This window comes from Branchiostoma floridae, chromosome 8 (genome assembly GCF_000003815.2).
Source record: "Branchiostoma floridae strain S238N-H82 chromosome 8, Bfl_VNyyK, whole genome shotgun sequence".
NCBI lineage: Eukaryota > Metazoa > Chordata > Leptocardii > Amphioxiformes > Branchiostomatidae > Branchiostoma > Branchiostoma floridae.
The window spans coordinates 7,515,469-7,533,435 of NC_049986.1; the positions used below are offsets into that span (position 1 = coordinate 7,515,469).

Consider the following 17,967-nt stretch of genomic DNA (forward strand, 5'->3'; position numbering starts at 1 on the left):
CAACTGGATAAAAGACGTAGTGACGCTGAAGAAGAGTGATGGATGTCAGTCGAAACGTCCGGAAGTAAATATCCGTTTTCTATCCAGTTGCAGAGATTGAATTGTATCTGAATATCCATATTCATATACATATACTAGTAATTAAAACTTATGTGATGAGAATCATTCGTCGGACAGCTTTAAGTAAAATGGCTTCAGCAAAACTTCGTGAAAGGAATGATGACTGATATGAAATATTTTGGGAAGTCGTGAAATGTGAATACTATAGTAAAGGAGTTGCTACCGCGACAGGTGCAGAATATTTGACGTCAGAGAGGTCAAAGGTGAAAAGTGAAAGTAAGGCCCCTTCTCGTACCCAGGATCCTCCGTGCACACGCTGTGTTGTACCAAAGCGCCCTGGGATCGAGATTAGAAAGACCAGATCCAAGATGGCGGCCGATTTGAAGACCGTGCTCCAAAAATATGTAAGAAATTTGCGTTTTTCTGCTGTTTAATCAAATATTTTCAGTAACAGCATGTAAGGAACTCTCTTTTGTGTTTCTTGGTAAACCCAGACTGTAAAGTTTGCTTATTTAGTGCCTCATTTTCCTGTTAAACGTGTCACATGTGCCGACCAAAAATCGTCTGCTATTTTTGCTTCGATGACGGAACATAACAGCTGCATCTACAAAATTTCATGTTTTACCACAATTTATCATTTCTTTCTCATCAAAAGAAGGACAGATCCCTCCAAGATGACGACCTTGAACCAGAGGACAAGGATGTCTTCCTCGTGTCTGCTCAGAAATGTCTGGAGAACGGAGAAGACGACTCGGAAATGTTGCTTCGAGAAGTTTCCAACAAAGCAAATGAGGTAAGCAGATACTGAGATAGTGGGCAGGACTGGGAACGCTGTCCAGTGTTTGATATGATTATACGTCCGTGTTGAGGTTTTCTATAAGTAAAATAATTATGATTTCACAAGGATGAGCCTTTTTTTCAGTTGGGATGTTTCAAATATAATTCCCACATTGATATTGCCAATATTGTAATATACTTGTGGCCTTTTATGTTGCCATCGGAATGATAGATTTTTACTAAAAATTTTAGGTTCAACATCACTTAATACCTGGGATGACTGTAATATAAATATTTACTCCAGACTTTGTAACACTTTTTTTGTAATTGCAAAAGATAATGTCATGTTATATTAAATGGATATAAATTTTGTAAATGTATTCTTTATACTAAATTATAGCATTTACATTATGGTTACATTTATATATATTGATATTTCTTACCTTTGTCCTTGATTTATCCTTGGTGTATTATTGCAGCCAGTAGGTACCCAATCTTAGTAATGAGGCTGTATTAAACATGCTCATGTCACCTCCTCCAACATTGGACCCTCCATTTTTTGTCCCCCCCGAAAGACGAATGCAATGCCTTACAACATGTCCGAGCTGCGCCGACCCTGGCATCGAACTCGGGCTCACAGATCCATGGAATTGGATGCAGCAAAGCAGCATTTAGCCATTCAAAAGCGTACATGTAGTGTAGATAGCTTTATTTTTCAGTGTTAAACTATGAAGAACTTCCGTTTGCAGGGTTTTATCCGTGAGGTAGGATGGGACCTCCTGCCTGTGGTCACACCCTTCCTAACAGCTGGGAAAGCAGCAGACACGGTTCAACAGCACTGCAGGGGTGTGCTGGGGGTGTTAGCTGAGGTGAGGGTGAGGTACCCTGGTTTTCCAGGGTGAGGATAACGGTGTGCATGTCTTTTCTGTGAGGGAGAGCGAGCTATTCCAAATCCCCCATTAATCGTAGCTGGTACGCTTTAATTCAACATTATGCGTTGTCAGTGAATTATTTGTGAAACATAATTGGTCAATTTAATTTTTGTAACATGTTATTTTTTGCCTCAAATTCATTGGTTTAATCATGACAAATTCCTTGTATCACATAGTAAAACCAGCCTGGGTACTGTCCTATTTAATTTGTTTATATCCAAATTGTTCTCATTTGTACAATTGTATAGTACTAGTAACTGTCTCTGACAGCCAAAGTCAGTGAAAGTTTCTTAATTTGATACCCTGTCCCCCTCCCTTGTCTCAGGTGTGCAAGCCTAAGGAGTTTGTACTGGGGATTCTGGAGAAGTTGGAAGGACTGGAAGATGACAACGTCTTTAAGTCACTTCTGCCTCCATTACAAAGAGGTGAGTAATTAATAAGTCTGATACGCTGTACAATGGGCTGACAGTGTACAAGTATATTGTGGGCACAATGTGTTTTTGCTTGCGTATGACTGTGAGTAGGTATCGGTGTGCGTATGCATGTGCTTTTATATAGGCATAAAATATCTTGTAATTGTATTATGTTCATATATCAGTAAAACTTCTACATTTGCAATTGTTTTAACGCAATCAGATTTTCACATTGTCAAAAAGTGTGTGAAAGTCTTTCCACCCTTTTTATCATCGAACATCAAAACAAATTCCTTTCAAGCAGTCAGAGTAATGCTTCCCCTTACCATTTCCCATACTAGTTCTCCAGAGACTGAGTGGAAAGAGAGCCCACTGCATCGGTCTGACGCTGACCACCCTCCACTCCCACCTGACCGAGGTCCCCCTCCCCTCCAAGAAGAAGCCCCAGGACCCAGAGGATGAGTCCTGGAGACAGTTCGGTGTGGACACTCAGGACAAACATGTGGGGAGACTACTGGACACTACTGAGGCACTGATGGAGTTTGTCCAACCATTTGTACAGATGGCAAAGAAAGACCCCAACGTAGAGGCAGCTATGAATAAGGTAGGAAATCATGAAATCCTATCTTATTTCAACAATTTCATGCATACAATTACACTATTTCTGGTACATTGTTTCTTTCGCTCACACTAGTATTTCATGAGGAAAAGACCAACCCAGTTACTCTATCCACCTAAGGTGTGAAAATGTTGAAATGCAAAATAGAAACAAAAAGATTCAACAAACATTGAGCCACTCTCTCATTGGTCAAACTACTAATTGGCATCCTATAATTGGTTGAACTGCTAATTGTGATGGACAGTCAGAATTGGTCTATTGAATACTGTTGTTGTGAGATATAGAGTTCTCATTTTTTTACTGGTACATGACAGTTGTTTTTAAGTCAACTGTCTTTGTAATTTCAGGGTAACAAAATGGCTTGCTTTTTTTCATTTTATACGAATTCCAGATTTGTAGCTGCTTCAAACTGTTCACAATGTTTTTTCTCTTTTACAGGATGAACTGAAAGACTTGGAGATACTTAGAAAGGAACTTGTCAAGTTGTAAGTACACTGTGCTTATACCACATCTAGAATTCTTGATCCCTGTTTCATAGTGGAAACCACTACACCAATACAGCCACTTTCTCATTGGTTGAACCTCTAATTGCCATGCGCTATCATTGGTTGAACTGATTGTTGCTACAGACAGTCAGAATCAATCTAATTGATGTATTGAGGAAAGAATTAAGGCCTAGGAAAAAATGCTGTGGTTCCTGTTTCCCTATCTACCCTAAAGAAAAAAAACTGCTGACCCACTTTAGGGTGGGCTGTAGAGTCACATAGCTTCCAGTTTTATTCAGCCTGCTTCCTATTATCATTAAAGTCCTATCTAATGAAGGATAAATGTATCTATTATGCACAACGTTCAAGTTTGACATTGAAAGACACTTAGTATCCTCATGCATTTTTAAATTAGTTCACTTTGTTTACCTGCATTGTAATACACCTCACTAGAGTTTGGGCCAACCTAAAAAAATTTACAAGAAAAAAAAGATAACCCATACCTACCGACCCTACTGTTTTCCAGACTGAAACAGGAAACACATTGCAACCTTTTTTTCCTAGGGCTAACTATAGTCACAACGCAGACTATAACACATCTAATAAGACTATCTAACTATTGCCATTTCTCCAGCCTGACAAGACTGTTCAAGTATCCTCTAGTCTACCTGAACTTGGAGGAACTTCCAGTGAAGGAAGATGAAAACAAGACTCAGGAGATGGAAGGGACAGAAGACAATACTCAGGAGGTCCAGCAGAACAGATGCAGACTCTGTGCTGCGACCTGTATGGTCAGTGGCAGTCCTGTGATGTTGATTTTGGAGCAGTTGTGTATGATTGAATGTGTATTCTGTTCATCAAAACATGTATTAAAACTGAACTTATAATTTCAAACGGTATTGAAAATGGATGATAGGTACAGTCCTTTGTTGCACAACCAAACTGATGTTGATACGTTTCGGTGGCCATTCTGCTACATGTACTTTCCTCAGGCAACACTGACTTACAAATTCCCACTGCTAGGTGGTGAGAAGAGAAGAGTGAGAAGAATGCAGTCCCAAATGTGACTTATTAGTGTGTATCCCCCCTAACCATATGGTTAAAGTCTGGAGTAGATTTTCAGGTCATAAGAATTCATATATAAGAATTGTATTACTCATTTGATAATATGTGCAACCACAGTTTGTTTAGAAATCCTTCAGACAACGTTTGGTGTTTAGGTTGGTGCCCATCTCCATTTCTATGGCCCTTGGGCCACACAGGCCACCACAATAGGGATGTAGTCCAGTGGTAGTGTGTGCCGTGTGTTCAACTCTGATATTCTTTCTCTCAAGTTCTGAGCATTAAGCAGAGAAAGCAATAAGTACCATTTTTTAAGCTTGTATTAATATGGCCTCCTTCAGTCAATATTGTCCATGGTAAAGTTACCATTTTGAGTTTGTTTTGGAAGTTTGGACAAAATTTCCACAGTTCAAAATCTCACATGTTGCCCCCCTCCCACCCTAGCGCAAGTACGGAGGGTTCTGGCCTACTTCAGTCATTCTGTTAGTAGTTGCTGACCGTTTTACCTTTTTTCCCGCGCTGGAAACATGCCACAAAGGATAAACAACCAAACAGACTCTTCACCAGACGGTTTTCCGAGGAGGATTTACTCATCCAAGTGACCTGAAACACCGACCGACGCAAGAGAAGGAAAACTCAAAGAAACCCAGCCGGACTCTGGTGGCTGTGAGCAGAGTTAGTGTTAGAAAGGGCATTCAACCGTAAAAACCCCCGCTTCAAATCCTTGCCAAGTCGTGTTCTGTGTTTGATTTGCTGCCCCATGCGAAGATGATGGATGGAGAGCAGCAGTTAAACCAAAACGTCTTGGCGACACGTCCAACCCCTGCTACAGGGAAGAACGGACGCTAAACCGGTCAGAGAGAGAGAGAGAGAGAAAGTCTTAATCAATAGCAGCCCCACAGTGTTGACTGTGGCTAAATAGTCCTATACGAGAATGACAGTCTCTGCAACATAGGGCACATCTGTAAGCTGACACAGGTCTTTTGCATACTGTAAAATGCAGAAACTTTCGCGGTGGATTAATGTTCGCTGTTTTCGCGGTGACCGCTTCACCGCAAATTTAAATCCACCGCGAACATTATTCCATAACAGTAAGAGACTACAGTGCATGTTGCTACTGCAAACTTAAAACCACAGCGCAAAGTTCTTTTTCCCGCTACTGCAAAATTAAATCCCTGTGAACTTAAATGCATTTACAGTAGTTCTTTTTGCAGGATCCGCATTTCTTCTGCCATGTGCATCAGTTTGCTCCTTAAGCCTAATACTTATTCAAAATGTATGTGTTTTCACGATTTCAGTCATACTTACAAGTGCTAGACCCAAGCTTCTCCCGACTACTGGACCTGTGCGACCACTACTGTGGGCCTCCCGACATGCGTGTCAAGAGGAAAACAAAATCTGCAGACAAACAACAACAACAAGATGGAGAGGATGAAGAGGAGAAGACAGAAGAAGAAGATGATGGAAAAGAGGAGGCTTCACTACTAGGGCTGTGCTGCTTTAGCTATCTACTGTTAGTGGAGAACATATTCATAGACAAGATGCCTGCTGTACTAAGGTTAGTAAGTGTGGATCTGTAAAGTAAAAGTCAGTAATCACTAAGTGTTCACTTAACGGTAGTTGCTTCATTTGGGTTGGCGGAAAACAACGCCTGGTTGGCAGAAAAACTGGTATCTTGCATATGGTATTCACAGTTTTTTTCCAGTGGTGGAGGTACCAGATTTTTTGGCCAAACCACATTTTTATGATTTGAATCTGAAGTACTCATCAATCATTTAGTTTACATACATGTATGTGGCACTAGAGGTGAGATTATTAGCATATCAATATGTAATATTGACATAATTTTACAGCTCAACTATCTTTCACCATTGACTATCGGCCTGTTAGGAAAAATGTATTGTTTAAAATACATGTTGATACATGTTTGCTGGATTGTGCCTTTATTGGTTTATTGTTTAATCTACAGTATCATGTTGTACTTATGGTTGTATAAAATGTACTCCAGCCATGAGTTTCTAGGAGCCATCCATATTGTCCTCATCTGTGAAGTACTGAAGAAACCACACAGACCTGTCATCCATAAGGGGTTGGTAAGTAAACTCATTCCTTCCTTCAGTCCTCCTGTCATTTCTTCTATTCATCCATCCTTCTATCCTTCCATCTTTCTGTAAATCATCCATCTGTCCGTCTGGCCATCCATTCCATGTTTTTGTCCTTGTAACAGGGCTTTAGCCAGCTCGAATTTTTTTTCCGTCAGCCAATTACAATCGTCGCGAAAACCGCGAAAATTAATTAGAAGGACTGAACTGAGACCTTGAAAAACGGGTTTTAATGAGATTATCGTATGCAAAAGCGCGCCGACACACATTGACAACAATCATAACAATAGCAAAACAAACAGTGTCTGGCTTTTACGGCCGTGGACGGCGTCCCCAAGCCGCCTGTAGCTTCCACCAAGGATTTTTGTCCGTCAAGGTTGACGGATTTGTTTTAAAATTTTTCCGTCAGACGCAGCAAATTTCCATCAATTGACGGAAAAACGGACGCTGGCTAGACCCCTGCCTTGTAGTTTGGTTTACATTATGAACAAAAGGAATGAAACTTAAAGGTGTTCTGTGAGGTGGTTTAACTCCTCTATCAATAAGGCAGGCATGCGCAGGTGCTGACTGTCATGTTGGTGTACCTATTTGCATATCACTGAATTGTAGCGTAAATCAGTATGTTTGTATTTGATAGAGAAGCATTCTTCTGGTATTCTCTTCTTTGACTTATAGACAATATTAAGCATTTCATAATGGTTATTTATAGAAGTATCAGAATGTCCTAAAATTCTGACATGCAAATAGGGACACCAAGATGGTGGCAGACACAGCTATGACATCACATCTACATATATTTGTACCCCATGTTTCAGGAGTTAACCAAGACACTACTGGGTAACCTGGAACCATTTTGTCTCAGCTATGAGATTCTGGAGCTCCAACCATTTGCAGTGTTGCCTGAGGTGGGTTTTCTGTGCAGAATTAATTAGTATTTTCCCAGAACTATCGTAGAGTGGAATTTGTTATCACCAAGTACAGTAGGGGCATCTTCTCTGGATGGTTTTAAAGAACGCTTGCAGATAGATGTGCAAAAGCTAGGTGTGACGGGTCGTTCGGTGTAATATAACCAGCTGCTGTCGCGCCGCGTGCCTGCAAAGCTGGTGTGTTACGCTGAACGGCAGTTATACCGGCTGTATAGATACAGATACAAATACTGAATTTTTTAGTCTCCTGTACTTTATCTAATGTTTAAGTGTCTATCTAATATGTTTTGGCTTAAACTTTGTATTGTGTTCAGACAGGGCTCTTCAATATTTACAAAGATTGACAATGTTAAAAAATGTTGGATTAATACAAGAAGGAAAGGTACTGTAAAATGAATGTATGCTTTATGTGTCTGCAATCCATGTTTCATATTCATATTCAAATTCAAATGTATTCTAAAAGTCACAGAAAAACAAATGTATCTAAAGCACTTAAACCAAGTTAAACCAGTACATGTTAAGAGAGTTGGGGAGGGGGTAGCATTCTAAAGGTTATCACTGTTGTCTTTTTGTTGATAAGAAAACAAGATTTTCCCCTCTTATTTTCCAGTCCTTGATACATGTCATGGTGCAATGCCCTACTAAATCTCTGGTGAGTATGATCTTTACCTGATTTTCTGGACTTTCATCTTCAAAAGTAAATTATACCCTTGTTTGCTGTTATTAGTTAGACATTTGGTAAACTGATTTATAAAGTTTTATTATTGTATTCAGACATAGTCAGCAATGCTGTCTTTAATCTGAATTTTGAGCTCTCTGATTGTTGTTGCATGGAAAGAGTATGTTGTGATTTTTGAAAATGCACTTAAACAACCTCAAAAATGTTTTTATTCCAGAGAAAGTTAGCCCATGACCTGTTGACAGCTTATGTAGACAAGTTTGACTGGAGAGGACGGTACATGTTGCTGAGGTCAGTATTGTGTACCTGGTCATCATTACAAATGTCTAGTCCTACCCCTCCCGGTAGAGTATTAAGTGCAGTGGTTAGCATTCCCTTGCTCTGAAACTAGAAGCTATGAGTTTAATTACGGCTGTGTCGCTAACTCAACATTCATTGGGAAGGGTCACGGTGCTTTGAATGGGACATTAACTTTGATTAAACTGTTCACTGTGCTTGTTGAAAAATACTGTAAATACTGTACATAGTGTCTGTCTTTACTATCAATTCCAGTTGAAAAATAGCTCTTCATTGAGTTAAACTGGTTCCAGATCACTTTCTGACTGCAACACTGAATAGTTAGCTACTAAAATACATTCATAATGTTATGGTTAACTAAAATGGACATTGCATATCATTTCCAAATGACGCAAAGATTAATTTTGGTTGTTATGGTTGTTTTTTCCCCAGGGGTCTGATGGAGAAGACTGGAGGTCATGCAGGGGTCATGGGTCTGATTGTCGGCAAGGTTAAGGACCAGATAGACGCCTGTCTTAAGGTTCATGCTCTTCAATATTGTATTGATTTTACATTTAACTTTGTGCCACTTATTGCTGGAAGTTTGCTGTGAGAAGCTTTCGCCAGGCATCCGCCATGGTTTCTTCAGCTCTGAAGAGTCATGTGACCTGAGGGTTGGAGGTCGCTCTCTCTCAGGTCACATGACTGGACAAGTGTGTTGTAGATGGGGGATAGTCAGTGGCAGCCCTGGTCTCGGTTCTTCATCTTCATCATCTTGAGTGCCCTCAATCTTTGTCGTAGATTATTGCGGCACTTTTCGATGGGCGCATTAGCCGGTGCAGGCTGACACTAAGAAAAGCCCTGTGCAATACTCTATAAATCCGTAATCGTAGTCCAAAGTCCGTACCAGGTCAAAGTCCGTGGGACCCGCCGAGTAGTGTCATACAGTGTTAGGGTAAGCAGGAGGCATGAGACACGAAGGTGTCTAGTGTGGGTGCCTCTGCAACACTGACTGGCAGACTGTTCCATTCTTTCACTGCTCTTGGAAGGAACTCCCCCTCTCTGTATTTTGTTCTAGTAGCCACAAGACAGAACTGCTGTGAGTGAGGACGTCGTAGACGTGTGGGGAGATGGACAAGTTTGTTTTTAATAACAGGACAATGCATGAGGCCATGGTAGATTTTATACAGAGCGCCTACCCTTGCAGTCTTCCTGCATTGATCGAGGGAGTGCCAACCGAGTACTGATAACATTTGGCTTACGCTAGAAGTGTTGTGGTATCTACCTAGGACAAATCTGGCTACCCTTCTTTGGACTCCTTCGAGTTTGTCCATGCCTTTTTTGGTGTGCGGACCCCACACCGTCGAGGCATAGGTGACAGGGCCCTTATGTGAACGGCCTCTTTGACAGTCACACTGTGTTATAACATTCTTGTAGTAGAAGTCTGTTGTTGTCTGCCTGTAGGATGATCCGCCCAGCGAGTGGTTCACAGGGAACAAACTGAGCGAGCTGCTGAGGAAGATACTGCACCTCCCTGATGGGGCCACTACGGACCTGCTGGACAACAGGGATTGGTCAGGATTCCGTCCATTCTGTCTACTATATAATCCTAGATTCTCATTTCTGTTATGTTCACAGCAGGGCTCTAGCCAGCTCGAATTTTTTTTCCGTCAGCCAATTCCCATTGTCGCGAAAACACTATTCCTGGTGTTCGAGAGACTGAGCTGAGACCTTGAAAAACGGGTTTTAATGAGATTATCGTATGCGAAAGGGCACCGACACACATTGTCAACAATCATAACAATAGCAAAACAAACAGTGTGTGGCTTTTACGGCCGTGGACGGCATCCCCAAGCTGCCTGTAGCTTCCACCAAGGAGCTTTTATAAATTTTTTTGCCGTCAAGGTTGACGGATTGGTTTTAAAATTTTTCCGTCACACGCAGCAAATTTCCGTCAATTGACGGAAAAACGGACGCTGGCTAGAGCCCTGGTTCACAGTGTCTTGTATTATATGAGAACAGGTAGAACTAGCTTTTAAGTTTCACTTGATAACCAATAATTATAAGAAAAACCTTTCAAGGTTTTTCTTCTTGGGTGTGTTGTTCTATCATGTTGGTCTTGTCCGGACCCAGTATACTGGTAATCTTCAAATGTTTGCAGTATTGACCACTGGATTGCAAATAATATTATTGATAATACAGGAAATATGCCTTTGCAATATTTTACTGCCATACTGCAGAATAGTTTCCACTGTAACCGTAAAACACTGCAAAAAAACACCTTTCTCCTGGTACTACCGTAGTAAGTCCCCCTGAAAACAAATTTTCAGTACATGAATGTGCTGCTACATGTGTATCAAAACTTTCTTGGTATTAGTACTATTGTAACAGTGGTGTTCAAGTACTGCCTATCGTCCTTGCCCAAGGGCACTAGTGCTTTTGTGGCAACAGCGATAGGAGTCGTGATTTGTGATCCGGCTGCCCGGGTTCGGCGCGGGTTCGAATCCCGGGAGTCGGGATGTTGTTTATTTCTGTTCTACTCGCCCCCCTGGTTGTTTCACTATTACTAAAGTCTTATTTGCTTCCATCAACAGGATCATGCCAGCCCTGAATCTACTGCGGTACCTTGTGATAAGGGACAAGCCAGATCAAAACCAGGTAAGGATGTACACTGTTTTCCATGCGTACATGTGCAAAAATTCCACAATGTCTCTGCCCGAGTACAAATTCAATGTACATGTACACTGTATATTACATTTGTCTATTTGAAAAATCTTTGATTGGTAATGGATTGACATTCAGAATCTGTCTGCTGATTCCATAGCCCCGTCTACCTCCATAAAAATATAGTACTAAAGCAAAAGAAAGATATAAAAATGCAGTCACTGTGTCATTGGTGGAACCCCTGATTTGTCACCTCATTATTGGTTGATCTGCTAATTGCCAAGCTACCATTGGTTGAGCTGCTGATTGCCAAGCTACCATTGGTTGAGCTGCTGATTGCCAAGCTACCATTGGTTGAGCTGCTGATTGCCAAGCTACCATTGGTTGAGCTGCTAATTGCCGAGCTACAATTGGTTGAGTTGGTAGCTACCATATTGGTTGAGCTGCTAATTGTGATTGACAGGTTTGTTGTATTGTTTTCCCCAGACAGGTGTGTGGACAGACTGGCCTGAAGTGGAGAAGGGTTTCCTCAGACAGCTCAGGACTGGAGTCAACCTGTCCAAGTCTCACTTCCAGGAGGAGCTCAAGAAAACCAGACTCAAGCACAAGAATGCTAGTGAGTACATGCCTTTGATTACGTCTGCAACACCATTGTCAATATCCCAGTCTTAAATCTAATTCAGAAAAAGCTACGCTTGGAAAATTGTGGCATCAAATGACTGAGTGGCTATGCTAGTGGTTCATTTCACAGTTTCCATTCCTGGCATTTTTGGCTAAATGTTGTGTCCTTGGGAAAGACAAAGTGGAAGGAGAAGGTTTGGCTTCACCCAGGCTTTTAGCTAGGATTTTATAATAGGGAGTCCAAACTTATTGGTGAGTCGCGGTAAGTGACTATTGTAGGGGGGTCTGGGGGCATCCACCTTCCATGGTGCAGAGTTTTTGATGATTTTAAGTTAAAACAGTGCATTCTAAGGTGTACAAAGAGGCAAATATACTGTTACAGATGTCACAGTAGAAGACTGTGACCACAGATGACCTGGTAGCATCCCTGGTCAATCAGAATTTCATGCTTGTCAGAGGATTTTCTCTCCAGTATAGGGCGTCCAGGGGCATCAAATTTCTTGTTATTCTAAGAAAAGGGCGTCCAGATGACGCGTTGACGCATGCCTGGCTAAAAGCCTGGCTTCACCCCCCAATACCATGCCATAGACACGGTGATAATAACAACCCACTGTTCCTACAGCCTCAAAGGCTATATGGGACCTTGATAAATTAAATATTAAGTTTACCTTTACCAAACTACATGTATGAAAAACATAATTACTAGTATCAATCTGCCATGATATTGCTTAAAAGTCTTCCTGAAAAATACAAAGACTGACACTTGAAGTACCACTGATCATGACAATTGTAAATCAAATTTGTTGTTTGTTTATTGATCACTCTTCTTTTTTGTGTGTTTTTTTTTTGGACAGAAAAACCAGAAGTACAGGTCAGCATTGAGGTGGCAGGAGACAAGATGCCAGACATGCCGTATGAACAACAAATCATGGTGAGGGGAACAACACACTTTTGAAGCCAGTCTCACACAGCAAGAACATAGAAATATAGATAGAACATTTTTGGCCGGAATATGGTTGGTGTCCTTACGGTCACTGTGCAAATTTTAGAGATTAGATAATGCTCACAGGTTATTGAGCCCTGTCCGATGTTACGTATTATGGTAGATTAAAAAAAGTCGAGTCGTATGGAAAAACTTCATAGTGTCACCAGATGGATGAACTGATGAACTGAACTGAAAAAAAAGTATGCTTGATTCTCTGGAGATTAAGAAATTCAGTGACTTCTGGTGATTTGGCCAAAGTTGAGGTGCCATCTTTACACTGTCATATAGTGTAATTTCTGAGGTGTTGTACAAACATAGCCTGAAGACATGCAAACATAAAAGAATTTAGTGAAGGACTAGAAGAGAGTATATGGTGATATTGCATGTTGATGCTTTCATGGTTTGTGAATACCATTTCAGGTGTTGGAGAGTTCCATGCAGATGTTTAGTGTGATTGAGAGTCTTCTGGGGAGAATCACAGAGGTCACAGAGACTTACAGGTTTGTGGTCACTTAGAACACTGTCAGCCATGCATGTATTTATTTAACCCTCTACTAAAGTAGCCATTTGACACCACTTTTTCCTTTGTTACAGGGTTAGGCAGTAGGGACAAGGTTAAGGGATATAGTCTTAATTGTTGACAGTATTTAGCTTTTACTCTGTAGAAATAGCTTCAACACTTTGTTTATAGATTTTTCATCTGTACATTTTGTGTTATGATTGTGTATGTTTCTTTTGATCTGTAATCTGTATGTATATGTCTGCATGTGTATATCATGCATGCTTTTATTTTAAAAACTTCGAACCCTGGAAGGGTTTTACAATAAAGGAATACTTTTGGAGCTATGTCCAGTATCAGGGTGAAGTGCACGAAGTTAGGGTGTACGAAGTTGTACGAAGTTGTACTAAGTTACAACCGTTTCCCACTGGCTTTGAGGCTATATCGGGAGTCACAGATGACGTCAAAACATTTATTGGATGACGTAATCTAACTTCGTACAGTAGGCAGGGTAGGGTGGCATGTGTGCGAAGTTGTCCTAAGTTGTGCAAAGTTACGTGACGTCATCTAACTTCGGACAGTGGGCAGGGTAGGTCAACAAGTGTGCAAAGTTGTCCTAAGTTGTGCAAAGTTACGTGACGTCATCTAGATTTGGACAGTGGGCAGGGTAGGTCAACAAGTGTGCGAAGTTGTCCTAAGTTGTGCAAAGTTACGTGACGTCATCTAACTTTGGACAGTGGGCAGGGTAGGTCAAAAAGTGTGCGAAGTTGTCCTAAGTTAATTAATACATAGTAAAAACTTATATATGTGTAAATAAGATACACACCACTCACGCATATAAACAAATAAAATATAGATGCACATTAATCAGCACAAAATCAATGTTCATGCATTGTAGAAAAATTCATTTATTTCAAGTCTTTTTGTCTTTTATTTCTCCTCTTAACGTTCGTTTTAACAATGCACACAAAATAATTTAAGTTCACTCTTAATATTATATTTCCCTTTTTTACGTCACTTCTAAATACAAGTACCTGAAAACATCTCCCCTATCTATTTATAAAGATAAGTTAGGATGACGTCATGGTTAGCGTGACGTCATAACTTCGGACAACTTCGGACAACTCCGTACACCACCCGGCTGACTGTCCAAAGTTTAGATGACGTCATAACTTCGGACAAGTTCGTACAACTTTGGACAACTTCAGACATCTAACTTAACTTAGGACAACTTCGTGCATTTCACCCTGATACTGGACATGGGTGTACTTTTGAAGGAATAGCTTAGACTTAAACATCTTCCTTTCTAGAAACTAGAATTTGAATCAGCATGTTGGACTACTGTAAATGCGTTTAAGTTCGCAGAGATTTAATTTCGCGGTAGCGAGAAAAATGACTTTTCGCGGTGGTTCTAAGTTCGCGGTAAAACCATAGACTGCAGTCTAATACCATTATAGAAAAATGTTCGCGGTGGTTTTAAGTTCACGGTGAAGTGGTCACCGCGAAAACCGCGAACATAAATCTACCGCGAACATTTCTGCATTTACAGTATAATGTATGATTGACCAAAATGTAGGCCTACAGAAACAAATAGCCATCAGAATCCATGTTACTCGGTATCATTATTTTTTCAATGTCTTATGTGATAAAGCTCAGAGTGGTATATAGTAAGATAGCCATGCATGACTAAATACTAGGCAAACCAAATGTCTGTCTGTTCTCCCTGCAGGACCGGTGAGAAGCCCCAGGGAAAGATCTACAAGCGCGAAACGGACTGGAAGTGTTCGGACCTCCACGCGGCGGAGGACGACCCCAACGCGGTGTACATGACGTGTCCGTGCTGCGGAGAGAAGACCAAGATGCCCGACGGCTTCACGCCACCCAAACCTGGCGAGGAACTCAAACAGTTCGACATCGAACTTGGTCCGCCTGATGATGATTTAAAATATTTCTAAGAGGAACCATAAGTTAAAAAAAAAGAGTAAGTTGCAGTCAAAACCTTTTGGTACATTATATCTGTAAAGAGATCTGTTTCTACACATAGTATTGATAAAAGTCAATAGTCATAGGGAGACAAACTAGAATGAATGTTTACTTTTAAGATCAAAGACTTGTTTTTGCCTTTTCTGTAATGTGGTAGTATAACTTAAGTATTGAAAATTTACAAAAAAAAAGAAGATATTTCTTCCATCTAGATGCCCTTGTTTGTATTGTTATAAGGAGTTTACTGTCTCAGGTTGTAAGAAATAAAAAGAAATGATAGCAATACTTACTGAACTAATGATATACATTTGTATTTGGACTCATGCATGTGGTCCATTCTTTCTAGTAAGATTTAGTAGCAAGAAAGAAGTAATTGTAGAATATGTTCTAAGATAGATTTTTCACAAAAAGTGTTTTTGCCGCTGTTTTACAGCAGGAAAATTGATTCTCCAACAGTCTACCAGCTCTAAATGACATTTTTGGCAATAATGTACCCTGCATTATCCCAAGCATCGCACAATGTTTAAAGATGGGCCGATGTACACAGGTCCCTGAGTACCGTCCAATGTGATGAGGTAGAGATTTTCTGGTAAGAAATACTCTCGAGTCTTCTCGAGTCTAGCAATTTTTAGGTGTAGCAACCATTTAGAGATCAACAAATATGGCTTAACCTTGTCAACAGTGTGACAAGGGATAAAGGAAGGCAGGTAGTTAAGACTACCGGTTGGACAAGAATGAGCCATTGCACATGTAGTGCAGATTACAACCTGTATTTTTAAACTACACATATATCGCTGATTTTCTATTTCATACTATTCACTAACTGTTCTGTAACTATACAGGCATATGGCCAGACCAAGGTCTTTGGTCTGTCAAGTATTTAGTCTAGCCTGGGTACCATCCTCTGTAGTATCCACTAGCTCAATCTTTTTGCTGGCTTACCACAGTGGTTATGGCCAGCAAGGAGGATGGTATCCAGGCTAGGATTAGTCCTCCTCTACTTACATTGTATAGTATAAGTCCTCCTCTACTTCTCAAAGCACTGTCGTGGAGGTATTCCTTCCCTTTGAAATTTCTACTTTACTTCAAAGTCTTCTATGTAGTTATCTGGAAGCATGCATTGTACAATTGTACTAACTTTACTATCAATTTGTTGAATATGTAAACTGTATTCTCCAAAAAATGCATAACTTCATAGTGCGAAGTACTAGATACTGCACTCCTTGTCTGACTACCATGATTTAATATATTTGTATTCTTGAAAGTGTTTGTTGCAGACATTGTTGCTAAGTAGGTTTGATTTAGGAGTTCTCTTGGATGATACTGTGACTGCAGATATTTGCTGTTTGATGTGGTTTGTTGAACCTTAGAGAGAACTAAGGCCGACATTCTATAAGTATGTTTCATATTTTTTTTGTGTTTTCATCTTTCTAAATTATGAGTAGCTGTCAGTTAACGTGTGAATTGCTGCTTTTTTCATATGATGGAATGTTTTTTTGTTGTTTTGTTCTTTGTAACAAAAATGTTACAAAAATAAACATTAAGATTCAATTTGGTGGTTTATCTTTACATGATAGTTTCCTTTCCAAGTGTTTGGAAATGATTGGGACATTTTGCCCTGGGTTACATTTTTATGAATTAAACAAGAGCATCGACAAAACACGACGTGTAATAATTCCTCATATTTGAGCATCAAAAAAGCCCAAGACCCTTTCACTGTGTACTACTAGTTTTAATAGTACATGTTAAAAATTTCTGTGGATCAAAAGCGCCCCATAACGACCATAATTATTATTGCAGCCAGTAAGGCATCATGATGGTGCTGCAGTTTGTATGTTTTTCGCTTGATACCGCTAGACTACCACGGACCAACCCTCGATTTACAACTACATGTAATATGTAAACTGAAACATGTACAGATTGACATTGATGGTTTGGGGCTTGTTGTTAGTTTTTAGAATTAGGCCACAGCAAGTAAATTTTATGGATGACATCCTCTGCAGACTGCAAGAATAGTGCGATAGGGCGAAAAAAAACAAGATGGGTGAAAAAAAACAAGATGGCTACATTTTCAAAAATAGGCACCATAAAGTTGTGATGACTGTTGTAAAAAGAATTAAAGGGACAAAGCATAGTATCAGAGCCATTCCTGTATTTAAGACATGTACTGGTGTGGTAAAAGTGACACTAGTGTGGTAGACTGACATCACCAACAAAGTTGGTAACCACACTTATAGCTTCCATATTGGTGTCACTTTTACAACTATCCAATAAGTTTCATTTCTACAATTACAGTCCTGGGTACCTCGCAAGTAGCACTTCTACAAGTACAATTATTAGGCTACAACACAATATATTTGCTCATTTTAGTACTTTCAAATGATCGTCATGCTGACCATCCCTGCAGAAGAAAAAAATTCTTGTTTTTTTTTTCTGAAATCAGGCGAAAATTAATGCGCGCGCTGATGTCATTCATAAAATTTACTTGCTGTGGCCTTAGAAGGAACTTTGAATTTGGTACAATATGGTGCAACGATTTTTTTTTTGAAAAGTCATAACTGTTGAAGTAAAATAAGATAACGTTACATTTGGAAAAGCGCCGCCAGGGTAGATTCCTTGACATAGACAAACAGGGAAAGTTGTGTGATACCTTATAACTACATTTTGTACTGTTGAAAAGATTAATTTTTTTAAAGTATAAACACAATCAGTGACATTATTAGATTTATTTACCACTTTCTGTCACATGATATTGTCGTTATCCGTCATTTTGCTTGAAAACAGTCAGCTTTTGTTTGAAATGTGAAAAGAATGCTCTCCTATCACATCAAGCTCTTAATAGATCTTTACGTACACCACCTGAGTCCCTCACAATCTGAATGTT

The 17,967-nt window shown here is 40.0% G+C and overlaps 1 protein-coding gene across 1 annotated transcript; it reads left to right on the plus strand.

Annotated features, from left to right (window-relative positions):
• The first annotated feature begins 300 nt into the window (after positions 1-300).
• Positions 301-15,066, plus strand: LOC118421418 (glomulin-like). Its single transcript, XM_035828691.1, has 19 exons — positions 301-464; positions 716-853; positions 1,587-1,706; positions 2,095-2,194; positions 2,524-2,786; positions 3,240-3,286; positions 3,921-4,077; positions 5,647-5,906; positions 6,357-6,441; positions 7,266-7,355; positions 7,987-8,028; positions 8,273-8,346; positions 8,785-8,872; positions 9,796-9,905; positions 10,926-10,989; positions 11,482-11,611; positions 12,471-12,547; positions 13,022-13,101; positions 14,830-15,066. Exons 1-19 carry the CDS (start codon positions 429-431, stop codon positions 15,053-15,055), a joined length of 2,187 nt encoding a protein of 728 aa, XP_035684584.1. The 5' UTR covers positions 301-428; the 3' UTR covers positions 15,056-15,066.
• Positions 15,067-17,967: the final 2,901 nt, after the last annotated feature.

Bases quoted from the DNA above. Each gene is read 5' to 3' on its own strand.
- LOC118421418 (XM_035828691.1), top strand. From the start codon at position 429: ATGGCGGCCGATTTGAAGACCGTGCTCCAAAAATAT. The intron at 8,347-8,784 runs GTCAGTATTGTG...TTTTTTCCCCAG, and splicing joins GGACGGTACATGTTGCTGAG to GGGTCTGATGGAGAAGACTG. The intron at 10,990-11,481 runs GTAAGGATGTAC...TGTTTTCCCCAG, and splicing joins ACAAGCCAGATCAAAACCAG to ACAGGTGTGTGGACAGACTG.